The sequence below is a fragment of the Sinohyriopsis cumingii genome, chromosome 4, assembly GCF_028554795.1.
Source record: "Sinohyriopsis cumingii isolate HCF-2022 chromosome 4, ASM2855479v2, whole genome shotgun sequence".
Classification (NCBI taxonomy): domain Eukaryota; kingdom Metazoa; phylum Mollusca; class Bivalvia; order Unionida; family Unionidae; genus Sinohyriopsis; species Sinohyriopsis cumingii.
This window is the reverse complement of record NC_142964.1, coordinates 31,791,022-31,812,899: the sequence shown is the minus strand read 5'-3', so window position 1 is coordinate 31,812,899 and position 21,878 is coordinate 31,791,022. Positions and strand designations below refer to the sequence as shown.

Sequence of the window (21,878 nt, the reverse complement as noted above, 5' to 3'; positions counted from 1 at the left end):
GCTGTGACTGTGAGGGATGGAAATTGGTGTCCTTGGAGGCATGTTTTTGGACTTGGTCAATCTGATCATTAAAGAGATTACATGATAAAGGTTACTTAGTGTAGCTTGGCCTTATCATGGTCTTTAAGAAAGGTGGAGAGAGAAAGCACTGAATCTTGTTCCTGTGTGATTCATTGTGGAAGAAAGTAAGATGTATTCTGCCTGTTGAAAGATCAGCATAGATACCAGATCCAACATCGAGCACATGGCCATAACATTATGCACCAGTAGCTGGGCATCCAAATTTAAAACTGGTATAGAACCACTAAATGAAGTTCAAGGGAAGGCATCTGTAATCAACGCAAAATGTCAGCAACTCTGCCAGACTGTTGAAGCAATGGAAAGTAGATTCTTCCTTTAGGTAATAATCAACTGATGCTGGAACAGAAGACCAAGCAGTACTTGTAGAGGATGGACAGAACTTCAATGACAGCAGGTAGGAAACTTCTTCAATCAATGCCCATAAGGCTGGTCTTCATGCATCATAGTAAGATCTAATAATGATGAAGGAATTAAGAACAAGTTTTCATCATCTGGATAAAGGTATTGAAGCTGACAAGGCAGCTGGAGAAAAATGTCAGGGATGGTGGCCTACTATACCTGCAGCACCTCCTGAGTTAGATACCATTACTTCCTTACTGTAAACTGGATTCATGAGACAGGATTCTTGGGTACTGAGGCACTAAGCTGGGCGTCGTAAACAGGACATGTCTAGAGACACTATGTGAAACCGGACAAAGTTCATTCTAGTGGTGGTAGACACTGTATGACTGAGGTAACAATTATAATGAATGTTCAAACGTGTATCTGATCCCGCATTTGACATGGACGAACCAACATTCAAAGATGAATCTGTGCGTGATTTCAATATTATTCTTATGACGCATGACAGCCAAATCAGCGTGGACATATTGAGCTCTAAGTTCAGGATACAAGCAGATTTTTCTTATCCGCTGAAGATTTATTGAAGTAGAAGGTGAAAATTTAAAAACAGATAGTAATGAACATGGAGCTGATATTAGTGTTGGTTTTGTTAATAATGGCATTATGGCACTGTTCGACAGTTCTACATATATCATCGATGGAAGAAATATTAAATCAATTCAGAAAGATGTCAACGTTGATATTGGGTCTAGCAAGATATTCCCATGATTACTGAAGATCAGCTGGTCCGTCAACTGATGTTTATGAAGGATACTACTAACCACTCTAGCAACACACAGTGTAATATAAGATGGCCAAGAAACAATTCCAACAACACTGATGCTGATGTGTGGCCGGTGGTTCATGGTGTTAATCCAGATTTGCAGCACGTCAATCAATGCTAAAGAATGGAAGCAGAAGATTTTCATGTGCAATTCCACTGTCAGATATCTTTGGGCAAAAGAGTGATGACAACGATGCAATGTAGCAGCCTGCTGCTGTTGTTGCTGCTGGCTAACTTTCATTGTGGATGCCAATAATGATACCATCACTCACTGAAGAACAGTTACTTTCTTTTATGAACTCGGGTGGTAAATCAACATTATCATGGTTGACGATGACCACAGATAATATTCAAAGTACCACTAATGGTTTATTCACATGGCATATATCATCACAGCAAGGTGTTTCTGCACTGCAACATATATTAGTTCTTTCCAAGATGTTGCACAAGTATAATGATATTTGACAAACTTGGTGTTACCGAGGTTCATTAAGAATAATTGGGCATCAAGAACCATCTGAAGATATATTATTGAATTTTGATCATTATCATGTAGTACGTGCACATCATCATTTGATGACACTCACGGAATGTCATCAAAATACCGATACTGGTCAACAAATATCACGAGATTTTACAATTCTGCATCCAAAAAATTACTTTTCACTGGAACATCTTGATTTATTAGACAGCCATTGATATACACTTTCCAGCTCTTGTGGCAAGAGAAGTTATAACTAATCATAGAGCAATTAATGTTATACTCTCAGACAAATCAATGCTACTTGAAGGTGCTGGTGGACGAATGAGAGCCACTGATGCCCCAGTAGAAAATATGTAAATTAATCACTTATGATATTATAATGTCATACCATCATGTTGGTGTTACTCTGACCCCTGGTCAGATTAAAAAGCTACAATCAGTATCAAAGGAGAACTGTGGAATAAAAACATCACTGAAAAAAGAACAAATTGAAGGTGGTCCGAATAAACTATCACTGGCTGAATGTCAACTCAGGCATTTCAATGATGCCAAACAATGAAAGACTGGCATTAGACTTAATCTTTGTGCAGGTGACATTTAAGACACAGCCAAGACAGGTGGTATATTTCCATTTCTTGCAGCTATACCAGCGTAAATAGCCGCAGCAGCCCCAGCTGTTCAAAAGCAGCTGCACTTGGTGCTGTTGGAACTGCTGCTGGGATGGCACTAAAGAAAGCAACAGGTCACAGAATAAAGACTTTAAAAAAACAGGGAAAGCGTCTAAGACTATCAGGAACCCCCTACTCGTGGTACAGAAAATGTCTGAGACTTCCCGGGACACTTTGCTGATTCTTCCTATGTCCAATTTTGATTTACTTGATGCTGCTAAAAATTAAACATAAAAGACTTCAGGTGTTTTTATGAGTGACCGATTACCAAAACAACCAAACCGTGTTGAAACCAGTATCATTAATCTCGATAGAAGCTCTGGAAAAGGTAGTCATTGGCATTCATACGTGATTGATCCATGGGGAGTTGTTTATTTTTATTCGTATGGGTTGGCACCACCAGAAGAATTTTTAAAATATGTTGGCGGAGTGTAAAGCACTCATCTTCAAAATACTCCCATCTGGTATTCAACATTACCAACACAAACAATTAAAGATCTGTCAATATGTGGCCATGAAGTTCTTACTGTACTTGACGCTGTGTCATCATCAACAATACCAACTCATAAAGTCGTGCACGAGTATACAAGTGGACAGAATAGCTGCCCACCATCATTTTAAACCGATCTTCAAGTATAATGGTAGATATTTACGGAAGATTTTCTCACCTGAGTTAAACTCAGCAAGGAAACTTATCTAACTATGCAACTCTTGACGAGGTCAAGGATGAACTTGCTAGCTAATCTTTTGAGTCTAGCAAATGTGGACCAAAATGAGGTTGTTGCTATTTAGGATACACAAGAACAATTAAAGATGAGCAATATCCCGTTGACAGATATTATTCTGCGGGTTCCAGATGCAACCGAAGATAACTTACTAAAAACAGTAAAATTAAAAACTCTGAGGAATCAGTCTTGTCACTCATGGGAGAGATTACTGGATGCATTGGAAGAATTGGAGATATTAGGTATGGTAATCTCAACATCAGTAAAAATACAATTATTAATGTGAGACCCAAAATCAGACGATGAATTGGAAGCAGCAAAATGATACATAGGCAGCAACAACAACACGATCAGAACTGAGATCAATGATCATTTACTAACCGCAAGTGATACAGTGACTGGTTCTCTCAATATGGATAATAATAAAATTACTGGTCTTGGAGAACCAGAATCAAGCGATGACACTGCAATGAAGAAATACATCAATGATAGCAACATTCCGATGATGAACTCATTAATTACAATCAATTATGGAATGACCACATTAAGGTCTGAATACTCTAATTATGTACAATCGATTTTAAATTTTCGCAAAAAAAATAAATAGAATCATTGATGATTTCTTTGAAAAGCCAACATTTATCAGTATTAAACTCTGATATAAAAAAAAATGATTGAGAGTGTAGTATAAGGACAGGGTGGTAGCGTCTGGATCAGTATTATGGATACCACTCAATTAATTCATCAAATATCATGCTGAGGTTACTGGTATATACAGGTTCTCAGTACTCGGTACTACAACATTTACAATATCTACCACAATTTCACAGCATTATCTACTAATTGGATCCTTTGGATATAGGTTGGTGATGTTGGAGCAAATCGATGAGGGAACATTCGTGGTGGAACCCAAAGATTTTTTTTATAGGTTTGTTGTACTATTGGGGTCTTGAATTAGTCGCTAAAACTTCCACATACTTAAAACATAATGAACTCCCCAATCAACATTCAACATTACAAATACAATCAAGTATGTGAGCAGCAAACCAAACTGAAAAATATAGCTGATGGGTATACAGTAAAAGTAAAAAAAAACATCACAGACATGTAATTGCTGTTGACATAACTGTGTATTCGGCATCTACTGTTATCAACTATAACAATGACATCACCAGCTGTTATAACAATTTGTGTTTCAGCTGCAACAACAATTACTGTCATTCTTAATATTATAGCAAAAAAGTATCTACGTGTAGGAAATATAAACTCCATGATTATACAATAACATTGCATACATCAACGCTAGCATACTCCAAATTATCTTCATTAATATCATCAGGTCTTAGTGATGGAATAATATCAGATCAGAAATTCACAGAAATGATTCAGATTTACCATGAAGGTACAAATGTACCTTTGGGAATCCTGATTTAAAATCAGGGGTTATAAATAATGTTATCATTACAAGAATTACTGCAACAATTTGTCACTAATACAACTCCGTAAAAAATCATAATGATAGCAGCAAGCTCAACCAATCCTGAGTTTAGCATCAACTTTCTAACTGCGATTCCAGTGAAAGAAATAGCACTAGCACAATTATGAGTATATGACAGTTGCCCAAATATTTGATCAAAATCATTTGGTGGGTTGCAAGCAAATAATTCACTGGTATTTGCGTATAAAAATAAAACAGATGGAACACCAGACTTGCAAGTTGTGAGCATACCTACAGGCAGTTATTAGATCGAACAAATCAACAACGAATTCCAATGCATAAACAAATCTATCACAGAAAAAGAATCCAAAATAGCTATCACTATTCATGAACCAACATTATCAGCTGTGATAGAAATAAACTAGCTATAATACACTGTTGATATATATTCTTTATCGATCCGAAGTGTATTAGGATGGCCTGAAGTAACACCTGTTTATCAAGGACCACCAGAACCACAACAAGCTGAATTCTCCATGCATAAAATAATAGTTTTGAAGCTTCCATATATCGAAAAAAATATCCATTCAAGTCCTCTGTCTTAAAATTGTATGCTTCTGATGGTGAATTACTTCCCAACAAGCAGGATCATATATATAAATATGACAATAATATACCAGCAAGCATCGATGAAGAATTTATCAAATCATCTTTCGATATAATTAAACTTGAGCATGCATGTGCATTTGGTGACCTACAAAATTTATTTTCCAATATTGCACAATATTACAATAATGACATAAAATAACAAATTATTGAAACGATACAACATCTAAACCAGATTACATCAGATCTTAAATATATTACCAAAGCTATCATTGACACAGTGATTAGATACGATGACTTTTTTTTTACAAAACCCTATATTAAGAATCTTAGATGACTGTTTCTCAATTGTTACAAAATAACTGAAACAGAATTAACAAAATTCATAATACCAGAATTTAACAGTGAAGAACTAAGAAAGTCAGTTAACGACATCATCAATAAATACTTCTCACAAATATTAGATGCATGGCGAAAAATAGCCCCACCAGCAGATATCTAAAGGTACAACAATGGCAAAGTGATATCACTTAAAAGTCAGAAACTTTATTGTTGAAGAAGGAACAGAAAGGTTTAAAATCTATCTTCTTCAACTTGCTCTAAGGAAGAAAACCCCCAAAATGCTTGGATTGTGAGGCCTTTGTAGAGAGCATGCTACATAGGATAAGTGCAGGTAGTAACTGAAAGATTTCATGGAACATGACGCCAATCCCTGTATTAAGGAGTGATCACTATGTCTAACTGCCACCTAGGTAGGCAGATAACTCTGAGTTCTTTAGCAAAACAGTTTTTTCTTGGTAGTGCTGGATTTGCAAAATTGCAGTAGTTTTCCTAAGGTATTATGATAGGGTAATATATTTGAAGAAGAAAGTACTTATCTCAGCCCAATGTAAGACTTTACTGAAAACTGGAGTGTGCATTTCACAACAGGGTAGTCATTTTCAGTCATATAACAGAAAAACTATTTTCAAATTTAATTTCATTAAAGCCTTGCAGAGAAATAAAGTGTTAAAATGAATACTTAGATTGAGATGTTTTATAAAAGTATGACCATGAGTGCCCATCCAGTTTGCATCACCAAAAAACCCAATAAAACTGATAAAATTGTATATGATTTGAACGATAGCACAGTTTACTGTGTTGTATTGAAGAGCAAAATGTGCCAGAGAAGATAAGATCTTTTGGGGTAAGCCAGTGTCAATTTTCAAGAATGTATCAGAGTAACAGTTAAACTGAATTAAATTTGAACAAGCTTCTGTTATGAAAAATTCAAATCTGCCTTTTGTTTTTTCTCCAAGGGAATGTAGAATTGTTTTAACCACATCAAACTGTCTTGATGGCATGAATATGTTTTTAAAGAGACAATATTTCCTGCTTTGTGGGCATGTGGGTTACTGAATATCATGAGTGAGCAGTGTTTTCTTTTGAACTTGATAGATCCCCAGGGATTAAAAAGTTCTCCAAGTCCAATGTCCTCTCTTATAAAATTCTGCCAGGACTCATTCATTATTAAGGATTCAAGTCTAATGGACTTGCATGTTTATAAAACATCAATAAAAACTGCAAGTTTCTCTAAGTCAGCTACTCCAGTAAAGACTTATTGTTATACAATAGAAAGTGTGAGGTTCACAACATGAACTGAATCAATAGACAGAGTTAATTACTTCTCAATCAAGGTGAAAAGGTCAGTGCTTACCTCCATTTGCACACTTCTGATTACAGTGCTGTCAGAAGGATAAAGTCAAAGCTTGTACCAAATATCACACTGGCAAAGTGTGGCAAATATCACACTCACCAAAACTAAGTCATGTTAGCATTAGTAACCACCAAAAATAGAAATTGCAATAAAATATTTCAGATGGAAATTCATGTCAAGAAAAACAAAAAAAATTAGATAAATTTTTTTCTTCTTCAGGTTTACCCTCTTGTTTTTTGAGTTGCACTGCAAAGTCACAATTGGCTGCTAGTGTAGTATAGCTTCATGGTTGAATTATTGCCAAAAGTAATGGACAAACACCGCATGTTACCAAATAACTGACATTTTCTTTTTGAAAAACACTGACAACTGATTTTATTGAAACTGTTATGATGACAAACAGATGTGAATGTCAAACAAACAGCAATAAAGGATTACAACCAATACCTCATCAGTGATACAGGGGTCTCCACCATTGGCCAAAAGAAGTTTCAAACAGTTCTCCTCTCCCCAGACAGCAGCAACATGTACTGGTGTTGTCCCATCAGATGACCTACAATCATAAATATTATGGTCTTGTTACTTGGAGTGAAAGAAATCAACTTTTAACAATATCATATTGTGAAATTAAATTCTGAAATGTCAAGGAGGTGATGGATTTGGCTTCTGTTGTTTGAAACATGATCATGTCAGGGGGAGTGGTAGTGAAAAGTATAACACATCATATTATGGCAGGCATGACAGACTCTCTATAAATAAAACCAAGTGTATTTGTCAGTGGTTAATGGGTGGGTGGGAGAACTGTATCATGGACCCCACCCTATGACATGTGTGGTTTAAACGTTAACTTTTAGGAGTAAATAAGCTTATCTCTGTTTAGAGAACAATATGGACATATGCAGGAATCCCAAATGACAGAAAATTAACCAAACACAGCATTTTAATGCTGTAAAATAGATCCAATGAGCTAATATTTTCCATGATGCAACTAAATAAAATTTGCCAGTTGGGATTCTGGCATATGTCCACATTGTTCTCTAAACAGAGGTGAGCTTTTTTACTCCTAAAAGTTAAAATGTTTAAACTACAATTGTCATGGGGATAGGGTCCATGTTACATTCCACCACCCCCACTCACCCACTATTTGTCTGTCTACTGTTTCAAATCAAATAATGCAAATATTTTCTGGTCACCAATACCTTACAGTATATAAAATATTTCTGCATCTAGTAATCATCCCTTTGCATGAACTGACACACTTTAGATGGAAATATTGTGATCATTCTCATAGAAATCAATGTATATGGCTTGTCTAACCTAACACAATTCAACTATGTGACATCAAACAGGAATTTTCATTAAAGATTCAGTTTTGAAAAATGGCGTTGCCGATGCCAAATGTTCAATTGATTTTGAAGGACAGTTGCTTATTGAATTTTAACTTTAAAAAAAAAATCAACTTTTAAATGTTATTCTTTATAGAACTGCACATCAATAATTCAACAAAAGTCTATGACTGTTTTTTTCTACATATACCAAATGAAAGGTGCAGCATCTGAGCCAGAATGAAAAAGATTATTTCTTCTTCTTTCTCCGTAAAATGTGTGATAAACAAAATCTCAGAAGGTAATGATTTAATATTAAATTCATCAAATGCATTGAATAATATTCAGCATTTGCTAGACTTGACATTACATTATTTAATTTGTTTAATAAATTCAATATTAAATTATTACACATTTAAGATGCTCTATTTGTATCATGTGAAATATGACATGCTTTAAAGTGGTTGATAAATACATAAACAATTTTTTTCCTTTGTTAGTATGAAGGAAATACAAAACCTGACATTTGGATCTCCCCCATACTGGAGTAACAATGCAGTGGCATGCACTCCAAGTCCAGCAGCAATGTGCATTGGTGATACACCTTTCTCAGGTATAACAAAATTTGGATCTGCTCCATTTTTAAGACACTCATAAGCCAATCTGAAATGAAAAAGAGAAAATAAAAAATATACAAAGGACCCAAGTTGGCTCGATATGGCTCACCTGGTAAGTAACGAAAACAAGCTTGTGAAAGTAAATTCATTAACTGTAAAATGGGAAAAAAGTTGAACACTTTGGTGTCACATTTTCTATCAGACCTAACTAAATATGAGTATTTCTGGTTTCATGCTAAACAAAACTGAACTGGCTGGTCAGAATAAGATTTCTGAAAACTAATTTATCCCCTACCAGTCACATTATCCTGACATCAGGCCGACCAGTCCTAACACAAACCTCTTAATGCTGAGCACAAAGCGAGGCAGCTGTTAGTACCATTTTTGTAAGTCATTGGTATGACATGGCCAGGGATTGAACCCACGACCTTCAGCTTCTGAGGTGGACGCTCTAACCAGTAGGCCTCCGGAGCAGTCTAGAACAACTGGTACATAACTGACAGTTGCAACAGAAAAGCTGTACAGATCATATAAAAGACAGAAATTTTTACTCGAGTTTAAACCTTCCTATAGCCCTCAATATTAAAATTAGCTTTCCTAAATCTTGTGCAATAAATAGAAATTTATTTAGCTTTAGCTTTAGCTAAAATATGATTTTATTTAATATAAGATTAAGCAGTGCATAAAATAGGGCAACTAGGGCATATTTTAAATTTATGATGGAAAAGCAGTTATTCTGAGGACAGAACTTTATTCTGATGTCCAAAACATGGACGTGGCCTTTAAAATTAAAATTAGCTTTCCTAAAGCTTCTGCAATCAAAATGCAACCTATTTAGCTTTTAAATGATACCAAAAATATGGCCCGATTAAATGCATAAAGCATAGGCAAGAGTTATTTATATTACTTTATTTTGGATCACATGAACTTAAAAGGTCCATCATTTGTTATAGTGTATGTCAATGCAGTCACACAGGCACATTACTCATCGTAAATTAAATATTAATTGTTGTCCTAAAATATAGTACTAATATAATTTAAACAAAGTCTGTAACTGTCATGAAGAAACTTCCACACAATTTTTTATATATAGCTATGGACATTTACCATGGTGGCCTGGAACCAAACAAAAGATCACATCGGAACTAATTGTCATGATATTATATAGGGTAGTATGAATTCTATTTTCAACTTGCATAGCTTTCATTGTGACATCACATTAAGTAACATTCAATCCAATTTGCACTGGATCACACCTTTAGGCTGACCTCGTCCAAAAATGTCAACATAATTTAACAGTTTTGCTGTATGTGTTTATCAAGGCATGTTAATAGCAAGAACAAATCGGGGGACACTAATCTTAGCATCAAATATTTCCAGGTGCCAATTTTCAGGGCATAATTTATGCGTAAACAGCCACATTCTTCTACCTTCTTTTGTATCAAAACTTGTAACTGGATAGAAAAAATAACTACCAATGATAATACTAGAGACATGACTCTTAACTATACCTTTGATCCATTCTTGATTCTGAGGCTGAAGCATTATTTTCTTAAATCAGTTAAGATATTCAATAATTATACAATTAGTCATACTCCAGGTATATTGATGAGTCATATTATTTTACTGTTGTTGTTGTTGTAGGGTTTAATGCCATTTTTCAGCACACGATAGGCTTACATGGCGGCCAGTGTTAATGGTGGAGGAAGAACCTGGGAAAACTCCGGAAAGAACCACCGACCCACAAGAAGCTACTGGCAAGCTTTCTCACATACCCACATTGGCCGAATCTGAGACTCGAACCCACACAGACAGTGGTGACATGGCAGTGAACCATAATGGAGACCGCTTTAGACCACTCGGGGTCCCATTATTTTACTAAATGTTGTACATAAATTAAGATCACTTGATGAAATATGAATTGATTTCTGGGAATAAGCAGTTATTAGTTGAACACTGTATATGGGGTGATGCAGAGACAAAACTGGAAGTGCTTATTTCAGTACGGCTGCATCCATGTAAATCACGTGTTGTGTTTCTCCCCAGTCTCTTCTTTCAGCATTAAGTTGTCTCCTTATTTTCCTGATATTTTCATTTTTATATTTTAATTGGCTGATGGATGCAAATTATGGAAACTTTTACTGAAGAGGGCAAAATACTCGGAAAGGGTATATCAGTTATGGTAAAACATGTTCCATCAAAAGTTCAAGTTGAATTTGAAACCACAATAAGACAGAGTAATAATTATTTATTTAAACTGGTACATAACTATTCTCCCATTATGAACCTCCAAAATCAAAATAAACAAAAAAAACAAAAGTTTTGTTTTTTTCAACTTGTGAACATTTCATAAATTCATCACATAGGTATAAATTTTTCCAGCATTTATATGTTAGTAAGGCATTCAGTGCAAGATCTACCAAGAAACTAGTGCTTTTCATTAATAGAATTTCTAATACTGAAAATATTCTTTGAATACTGAAATTAAACTCTTTTTGAAAGAAACGATTAAGTAATTATTGTTTGCTGTGTGTAAGCAATAAAACCAAATAATAATAATAATAATAATAATCTTGTATAGCGCCTAATCTTTAGAAGCTCTAAGCGCTTTGCAACATTAAACTCCTATAACATAAAAAAAGAAAATATATAATGATACGATTACAAAAAATAAACACCATAAAATTAGAAAACATAAAACACATGCTGAAAATATTTATGGTAGGAAACATTATTAGGTCTTTAAGTTTGTTCTTGCAGTTGAAATAAGCAAGTTTTAAGAACACTCTTGAATGGGATCACTGTCTTTGTGTCTAAGTTCAGTGGGCAATTCATTACACATTGCTGGGCCTTGGTATGCAAAAGAATGTTGTCCATATGACTTCATTTTCATAGTGTGAATAATGAGTATACGACTGTCAGAAGAGGAGCATAAGTATCTTGCTGGTGTGTACACATGGGTGAGGTCGGATAGGTATGTTGGACCAGAGTCCGTCAATGAAACGTAGCACAGAGAACAAATTTTGTGTTTGATTCTGGATTGAATGGATAGCCAGTGTAAAGTACAGAGCAGCGGGGAGGTGTGCTCTGATTGTGGTACCCTAAGTATGATCAGAGCAGCTGTGTTTTGAACGTTTTGAAGTTTCTGGAGTAGATGTTGAGATGAACCAGACAGAATTGAGTTACAATAGTCCAGTCTTGAAAGTACAAATGAACACACAAGTATTTTAGTGGCATCAACTGAAAGATATTTGCGAATGGAGCTGATGTGTCTCAGCTTAAGATATGCAGCCTTGCATATGTTCATGACATGTTGGTGCAATGTGAGAGTACTGTCCAGAGTAACAAGTAGGTTTTGTAATGACTGTGTGAATTTAATGTTGGTGTTGCTGATATTTATTATTTGAGGTAAAGGATGTGAATGAGAAAGTCTTTGTGTTGTGATCAGAATGGCCTCACTTTTATCATCATTCTTCTGCAGCTTGTTATATGTCATCCATAATTTCACATCAGAAATGCACCTCTCTACACCTTGGATAGTAGCATCAACTTCAGTTGGGTGGCTAGATTTGTATATTTGGGTGTCATCAGCGTACAATTGGTGAGACACTGGCTGATGATCTATGACACTTGAGAGCGGCTGAATGTAGAGAATGAAGAGAACAGGTCCAATAACAGACCCCTGTGGAACACAACATAGATTAACTGGGCTGGAGTGTATTCCATTTCCAGATACAATTTGTGTCCTGTTGACCAAGTAGGACTTGAACCACAGTAAGGCTGTATCATGAATACCAAATACATGCTGGAGATGGTGAAGTAATCTGTCATAGTCTATTGCGTCAGAAAAATCAAGGAGGATGATATATCATGGTCTATTGTGTCAAATGCTGCAGATAAATCAAGGAGGGTGAGGACTGTAATCTTTCAGCTATCCAAAGCAGAGAGAATGTCATTAACTACTTTTAGAAGAGTAGTTTCAGTACTGTGGCAAGGGTGATATGCAGATTGTACATTGTTAAAAAGACTGTTTGAATTTAGATGAGATACAAGCTGGGACAGAAAAACCTTTTCTAAGATTTTTTTATATGAATGGGAGATTAGAAACTGGGTGGTAGTTCTTTAAATTGTTATGGTCAAGTGTTGGTTTCTTCACCAGAGGCTTTACAATGGCAGTTTTGAAAAATGATGGGAATTCTCCAGATGAGAGAGAGGTATTAATAACATCAGTAAGAGAAGGCAATACTGGATCTAAGCACTCAAGCAGCAATGATGTTGGAACTGGATCAAGTTCACATGACTTTGATGCACTCTTCATCATGATTGTATGTACTAAATCCATAGCTGCCAACCTTCCAGGCTCACAATTAGTGAAAATAGGGATAAAAAGTCGTGAATTTGGACAAGAATTCGTGAAAAATACCATGACAATAACTCCATCCACTCTGACCGTCAATACTACACTATATCAAGTTCGCAATATAAAACTAAAACACTACATATAAGCAGAAATATTTATTTATCAAGACATGATACTGTGGCAGACTTGAACTTCCTCAACTGCCTGATCATAAATTTGTTTTCTAAACAGTTCAGACTTCTTGCCGGCTGCTTGATCTTGGGGACTAAAATTACTGACAAATTTTCTGCAGCTAAGGAGGCCCTAAAGTCTTATTTTTCCTCACTAGAGAAAATACACTTTCGCTTGCACTATTGCTGTGAGGAATGCACAGGAGCTGCAGCACTTTTGGTCCTTCCACAGGAAAATCTGGAATCGATTTTCGAGTCCGGCAACATTTGTCAGAACAAATGTTTAGCATGGTCTCCGGCTGACAAAGGTAGATTGTGTTCGACAAGAAAACTCACAAATAATGCTTCAGTGTTGGTAGCCTGCATATCTTCTGCCAATTGTTTAAAATATTCCAGAGGTGAAATCTGCGAATTCTTAATTTTCCCAACTTCTACGTGTTTTTTGCAACCGACGTACTTCCTTACATCGTCTCTGCGAGGGCACACTGAGTGCAAAAAGCATGATGAATATCAATATTTAATGGCAGAATGCACGGCCAATTTTTGATATATTCAATTTTTGAGTAATACATTTCTTTTTCCTTGGTGGTGAAGACATTTTCAAAATCGTACATGCGATGCTGAACCGTAACTCAAATCAGTGTTGGTGATGCATGCGCGGAGCAAAATTCCGGTTAGGCCCCAGTTTCTCTCAAAAGCATTTGTAAAACTACTCTTATACATATAGATTAAAATAGGCTAAAATGCTTGCTACCAGGCCATCTGTACTAATCGGCTGCAGATCTAATATCGCGACCAGCAGTACCGGACTGTTTCAGCAACTGCGAATATCATGACCAGCGCTTAACGGGAAATTGGTTATTTTATTAAAGATTTAAAATAATTGAGGACTGGAGAATTCGTGAATTTTTGGCTTGCAGTGTGAATCCATGAATCGCTGAAAAAGTCGTGAAATTCACACCAAATTCGTGAGGGTTGGCAGCTATGTAAATCCAAGGAGACAGGTTCAAATGTTGCTCATGTCTGCCACTGAAATTCTGTATCCCAACTGTATAGTGATGACGAGTCAATTGAAATTGTGGGGTCAAGCTTATCTTTAATGGTATGTACTTTGTCACGGAAGAAATTTGCAAACATGTCCGGAAGGTCGACTAGAGAGAAGGTAGTTGGAAGTGGTGTACATCTGTTCCTTGACATTAGTTTGTTAGTAATCTTGAAGAGCTCTTTGCAGCTGGAACTTTCCATGATCTTAGTACTGTAGTGGGCTGATTTCGCTGCATGGACTATGTTTGTGATGTTCTTCTTCTTAGATTTGCTTATGAATAGTGAGTCTGGTGGAAAGCCAAAGCCTCTCAGCTTTATGGCAGTCTCTTTTAGCAGTGCAAAGCTGGTCCCTAACACTGCTATACCATGGAGAACTCTTCTGAATTGATAATCTGCACTTGGTGGCTGGGGCATGTTTGTTGAGCAATGAATGCAGGCAGTTATCGAGTGTAGGACATAATAAAGTATTATTTGTTTGTTTTATGTTTATAAATGGGGGTGATGTAATTTGTTTTAAAATTCTTGTGACTGTGATACAGAATATTTTTTTTTTACTTAAATAACTTAAAAGGAATGATAAGAAGTAACAAATATTCCACATGGAGCAATGTATAGGAGGAAAAATGTTATCAGAATTTTGGAACAAGATATTTTTAATGGTTTTGAAAAGAAGTTGTACAGGTAAACTTTGACAATATGCCAAAATCAAACTGAAAGTATGATACCCAAAATACTTCATTTTTGGCATTGTATTATGGGTAAATTTGCAAGGTGCAACTTTTTTTTTCTGAAGTTAAAAATTTGTAAAATCATTGGTTATCCCTAGAGTTAATAATGATCTTCCATAGGAATATGGATGAAGATAAAGCTAATAAATTGCCATTTAAAGGTATGTGCAATCAAAATCTAAAAGTCGGCACCTGTTACTAAAATAGTTGGCAGTGAACGCATATGACATACAGATTACGATACAGTACAGTAGGCCTAGTTTACAATGCCAAAACTGAATACCAAGCAATGACATGTATGCGATGAAGTTGCATTTTTATGAGTTAACAGTGAATAGAATTTTAGTGGCCGAGGAGACTGCATACACCTAAGGTATAGATAGTTCCCGAATGACGTCATCAGCCGCCATATTTGTGGTCATCTGGCAGATTAATCATTGACTTTATATGGTTTGGAAGTTGAAATAAATTCATTGAATCTCTAGATACTTTTACGACATTTACATACATAAACAGAACGCAAATCAGGCTTTCTGTTAGCACCTATATTTGTGATTTATAAGTTGACCTTGCTTCAGTGTGCCTTGTTAAAAATGGTAAATTTTGGTAATCGCATATAGAAGAAACTGCCAGGTTGCCCGTCGTCCAGATAAAATGGGCAGAATATCGTCTGCTAGTGACCTCATCGGGAAGCATCTATAGTCAGGCTAAAACACAAATGATTCAGATTGTATATAACGCCGGTCGATATGTGAATATTTGTCAGATGTTGATTAATCCACGATTCTATCATTTGTGAAATTGTTTGAAGTAAGTATTTACTTTTCTCCTGGACGTTATCTGTATTATAATAATGGTACAATCGGGACACGGAAAAGAAGTAAACCAAAAAAATAAAAAATCTAACGAAGAACTCGTTTGTAAATTTGTGGATAGAAACCTCAGCCCCAGTCGGATGCAAGCATATTTTTTAAACCAAGATTGTCAGATTTTGGATCTGAGTATTTAGACATGATCTATAATGTGTCTGAATAAACTAGGAATGAAGGGATCTTGCTTTGAGCCAATAATGTTTAAGGGCATACTCAAAATTCTTCGTATCCAACGCCTCAAAAAGCGATGCTGACGTCGCCATATTTGAAATCCGCGCCCGGTAGACTGGTTTATAAAACATTGATTGAAGGGTAATATGTATTAGTGTCAGAGATGCCGTTTCTAATTTTAGCATGAACAAAGAAACTTACATTACTACAACTAAAAGAGCTACAAAGCAAACAATATAAGCATGACAGTTGCAAATAAAAAAAAAAAAAGACATCAAAGCCTACATGCTGTGTCTCTACAGATGTGGGCACAAAGACGATGAGATGTTGTGATACGAATGCTCAAACATTTTACCATGAAAGAAATAAATTTTTAACAGGAAATAACTGAAAATGTTTGAACTGCATTTCTGATGATTTTTTTCTTCTGAACAATGGATTTATCATATTTTTGTCAATTAAAGCACCGCTATTATTAATTATTTTCGACAAAATTTTTCTCCATAATGAACGTTGCTCTCTTTCGTCCCACCACTTGCTCATCCGAATGACTAGTCATGCGAGCACGTGACGCATCTTGATCACTACCATAAGAAATAAGCATAGTACTGATTATTATTATTATTATTATTATTATTATTAACGATAAATAACTTACGAAACCAAAGAATATATGTAAAGACCATTCAAGAATCACATCTTCGTGTCGGTAAGATAGCTCGTACAGAGCAAGTGTTTTATGTATTTTACCATGGCCAATAAATCAGCCCCACAACTATAATGATATTGACTGGCGTTTTAGGGGCTGATATCGCCTATTCATTAAAATCTGAAAAAATTCCGCAGACACTCTAGTCTAGGTGTAAATTTGATATACTTAAGGTGGCGCTCTGCAATTTTATATTTTGCATAGGGTTAGAATTTTAAAGAAAAAGAATTTCCCAAGATTTCCTCACTGGTTATACTGGCTATTTAAAATAGATCTTGTATATCTTAGGTACAGTTCAAAGAACCATTAATTCCCTTTATTTTGGTGTATGATTGATGGATGTAATATGGGTTATAGAGTATACAGCTTGGCCTTACTCCAGATGTGCACCTTTCAAATAAGTGCTAGCTCCACTTGGTCATTTTCACTTCCTGAACATCAGAGGTAAATTCTATAAAAAAGAGCTGATAACCTTTTTACATTTTATATATTTGGTAATTTATTTATTGCACTTTCAGTAGCTGGTATTGTCTAGACTGGCAAAATTCATTATCCCTATTTTAATAGCTGTTACGGATAGTGTACTTTAGACTAATTCAGGCTGATTTTTTTAGCACAAGGGAGCAGTCATTTTTGTTAGCAGTGTGTTTAGATCATGTACAATTTCCAAAAGTACAATATCCAGAGAAATATCATCCACATTACATTAGAGCAGCACAGAGGTATGCCAACATTCTCTCCGTTGTGCATGTTTTAAATGCAAACAACTTCACCTTACATACGTCACTCTCTCAAAGTGCATAATAACTAGTGAGCGTCCCCTAACGGTATTTCTTAAGGCTGTTGAGCTACCGTCGGTTGAAGGGATCTTTGGCGATATGTACATACTATTTCCGGATAAAATTACGTGTTTTTGGCGACTTGTAAATCCATGTGGAATAGTACAATCCTCTATCCTTTGGCCATTTTGAATTCCGCGCTAGATATGGCTCTAACCAAATACCGGTAAGTGTCTAATCTGTACGCTGGTGTGTTCCGAAACTACTTGCACGCATCAAAATTGCTTCATTTAGTAAACAGGTGACATCAGACCCACACATCGTCTGTCAGTATCAACAAATTTGGGAATTTGATTTATTGGACTATATTTTACCTAGATCGTCAATGTTAAATGAAATTTCTTGTATCTTGTATCCTCTTGGCACTACTTTTACTAAGGCTGCTGCTGCTGCTACTACTATACTAGTACTACTACAACTACCACTACTACTATTTGTACTCAGCCATTTACCAAGAATAATATTTGTCACATTAAAAATATTTACGAAGAAATCAAAATGCCTCTCTGACATATAAATGTCAAAGAAATACCCAACATTCCCACAAATTTATAAGTTGATACTATTAACTCTGCCTTCGATGATTTATAATTACATCTACACTGAAAAATATATCTTTCAAAATGTTTAAAATGAAGAGACGAAATCATGGACCAAATTTTGTAACGTCCGTAACAATCGCGATCTGAACTAGATATAACCTATATACTAATTGATGAAAAGTTAACAAAATCAAATCGTTTTTATGCTTCAAAGGAAAGGCACGTGAAAAGAATAAAACTCTTGTTCACATTTACGGAAGATATTCGGAATGAATCTCAATGAATAAACATATTAAGATTTATTTATTTTCGCGATTTTGCGATGAAATATCGGCAAACTGTCTTTAAACCATACAGTGTTTGACATTTTGTAAACTGAATTCCTAACCTATTTCCTATGGTAACAAAATGTGTTGCAATGACATACCATTTTGTATCATTTTTGTTTAAAATATTTGCTACTGACAATCACTTTTACGGCCTGTAAATCTTGTTTGGATTCATGAACAGCAAAGATACCAGTCCAACTTTTTTTTTATATTTTATATTGTAGATTGGTTTAGGAACTCTTTACACAAATCACCGTAATGATGATTAATTTAGTAATTGTAGGTAAAGTATATTTATTCCAGTAAAATCCGTATATATCTCAAGCACACAAAAATATATCATTGCGATCTTAATCATCTATATGAGAGAGAGAGAGAGAGAGAGAGAGAGAGAGAGAGAGAGAGAGAGTAATTCTATGGACTAAAAGTAACAAATCCATTTTCCGTTATTCGGATTTTTGCATCAAAAGCCATTTACGGACGTTCATGAACCTTTACACACATCTGTAAGTTTGAATTTTCTGCATTTTTATGTTATACCTGTACAGTTTTCTTACCACGTAAATCTTATGCAACAAAATTTCACAAAAGAAAACAATGTTAACAAATAATAGGAAGCAAGCTGATTTTGACTAAACGGTCGTAATCAGAGACCGGGATACGAAAAACGATATAAACGACATCCAAATGTTTACATTTTCTCTGCAGGTGTCGTCGATGACGATCATACAAAATATTATGACATGAATCTGCCTAAATTTTGTACATTATTGGCGCGATATGTATAAACACGAATCACCCGAAATGTCCTGGAATAGCTCCGTTACTACTAGTGTTACGACAGAAGCTGAATTATTGAGATTTCTGAACTATTCGTACTTTTATATTTATACATTCTCTGTAAGGATAGGTGAACATTAAACAATATTGAATATCATAACAAATTTACCAGATAACTCATATTTGTGTGTAGAACGAAAATAATAATGAATACATTACTGGAGCAATTAGGCTGTTGAGGAAATTAGTGAATACTAGATAGATTTATTTTATCATATTAACAATAGAACTATAAAGGGTCCTCTCTACACTTTCTTCCATTGCGCAGGGTCTGATTTTTTAAATAAATAATTTCCTACGTTTTTCTCGGTTGTTATGCTAGTCATTTATAAAGAGAACCCGTATATCTGAGGTATTTGAAACGAAATTGCCATGTAATTCACTGTGGTGTATTACGGGTGGGTGTAATTTGAGTTCTAGAGTATGTCATGTCATTTACTGTGGTGTATTACGGATGAGTGTAATTTGAGTTCTGGAGTATGTCATTTCATTTACTGTGGTGTGTTACGGATGGGTGTAATTTGAGTTATAGAGTATGTCATGTTATTTACTGTGGTGTATTACGGATGGGTGTAATTTGAGTTCTAGAGTATGTCATGTCATTTACTGTGGTGTATTACGGGTGGGTGTAATTTGAGTTCTAGAGTATGTCATGTCATTTACTGTGGTGTATTACGGATGGGTGTAATTTGAGTTCTGGAGTATGTCATTTCATTTACTGTGGTGTATTACGGATGGGTGTAATCTGAATTCTAGAGTATGTCATGTCATTTACTGTGGTGTATTACGGATGGGTGTAATTTGAATTCTAGAGTATGTCATGTCATTTACTGTGATGTACTACGGATAGGTGTAATTTGAGTTCTAGAGTATGTCATGTCATTCACTGTGGTGTATTACGGGTGGGTGTAATTTGAGTTCTAGAGTATGTCATGTCATTTACTGTGGTGTATTACGGATGGGTGTAATTTGAGTTCTGGAGTATGTCATTTCATTTACTGTGGTGTGTTACGGATGGGTGTAATCTGAATTCTAGAGTATGTCATGTCATTTACTGTGGTGTATTACGGATGGGTGTAATTTGAATTCTAGAGTATGTCATGTCATTTACTGTGGTGTATTACGGATGGGTGTAATTTGAGTTCTAAAGTATGTCATGTCATTTACTGTGGTGTATTACGGGTGGATGTAATTTGAGTTCTAGAGTATGTCGTGTCATTTACTGTGGTGTATTACGGAAGGGTGTATTTTGAGTTCTAGATTATGTCATGTCATTTACTGTGGTGTTATTACGGATGGGTGTAATTTGAGTTCTAGAGTATATCATGTCATTTACTGTGGTGTATTACGGATGTGTGTAATTTGAGTTCTAGAGTATATCACGTCATTTACTGTGGTGTATTACGGATGGGTGTAATTTGAGTTCTAGAGTATGCAGAACGGCTATGTTTCAGATTTCAATCTTTCAAAAGACCGCTAACCCAGCTCGGTCCTTTTCACTTTTTGGACTTCAGGGTAAATTGGATAAAGGAACCCCCACCCCAAAAAAACAAACAAACAACCAACAACACAAATCGAGAAAAACAAAAAACAAACAAACAAACAAATAAAAACACAAATTTGAAGATAATTTTGATTAAATCTTTGCTTTAGGCAGTTATAATAGTCATTTGTTCTGCATATATTACGAAAACATTTTAATCACTGCGTAGCGGTTTTTTTATTCTAGGTCTTTTTGTACAGAAAAGTTAGACACAGAATACTGATGTAGGAAGTATGTTTCATATTTTGTCTCCAGCAAACTCAGTGCGAACATATACACTGTACAATTTGCCATCTCACTCTTCATCATGATATGAGGCTCTTTCAAATATATTTTTTGATTGGCCAATGTGGGTATGTGAGAAAGCTTGCCAGTAGCTTCTCGTTGGTCGTTGGTTCTTCCTGGGGGTTTCCCGGGTTCTTCCTCCACCATTAATACTGGCCGCCAAGCATAGCCTATCGTGTGCTGAAAAATGGCGTTAAACCCCACAACAACAACAACAACATATTTTTGATGCCAAAAATAGAAACGATTGGCTAACTGATTCAAATGTTTACATGAGCATCTGAAATGAAATAAATATACAGTTTGTGAGTACCTATTTGTTCGCATCAATTGATTTGCAGTTTTGTACCATGGTGCACATTATCCAAGTTACATCATTTACCTTGTGTAATCCATTATCACGTGAAGTCTATACTCATGTGTAATCCTTTCTTAAAACCAGATATAACGGTTACATGCGTTTTGTTTTAATGAATAATGTCAGTCTTTAGTGTGCCTTTGTTGTTCATCAACGATCTACATGTTGGCTTCTGCAAACTGCTGCCACAACTGGAAACACTGGGAATAAAACACAGATCTTCTGTTAGTAGTGAATGGGGGCGCTTTACGGACAATGGGAATTAGCATTAAAAACACCCCTG

At 35.5% G+C, this 21,878-nt stretch overlaps 1 protein-coding gene across 1 annotated transcript in view; it reads right to left on the bottom strand.

The window, feature by feature from the left end:
- The window catches only part of LOC149800883 (uncharacterized), a 58,000-nt gene extending 41,626 nt beyond the window's left edge, over nucleotides 1–16,374 (bottom strand). Inside the window, exons 1-3 of the mRNA XM_089956749.1 lie at nucleotides 16,193–16,374; nucleotides 8,708–8,851; nucleotides 7,311–7,416 (exon numbers count right to left, since the gene is read on the bottom strand). Of these exons, the coding sequence (XP_089812875.1) occupies nucleotides 7,311–7,416; nucleotides 8,708–8,851; nucleotides 16,193–16,335 (393 nt within the window). The 5' untranslated portion in view covers nucleotides 16,336–16,374. The remainder of the gene's footprint in view (nucleotides 1–7,310; nucleotides 7,417–8,707; nucleotides 8,852–16,192) is intronic.
- Nucleotides 16,375–21,878: the final 5,504 nt, after the last annotated feature.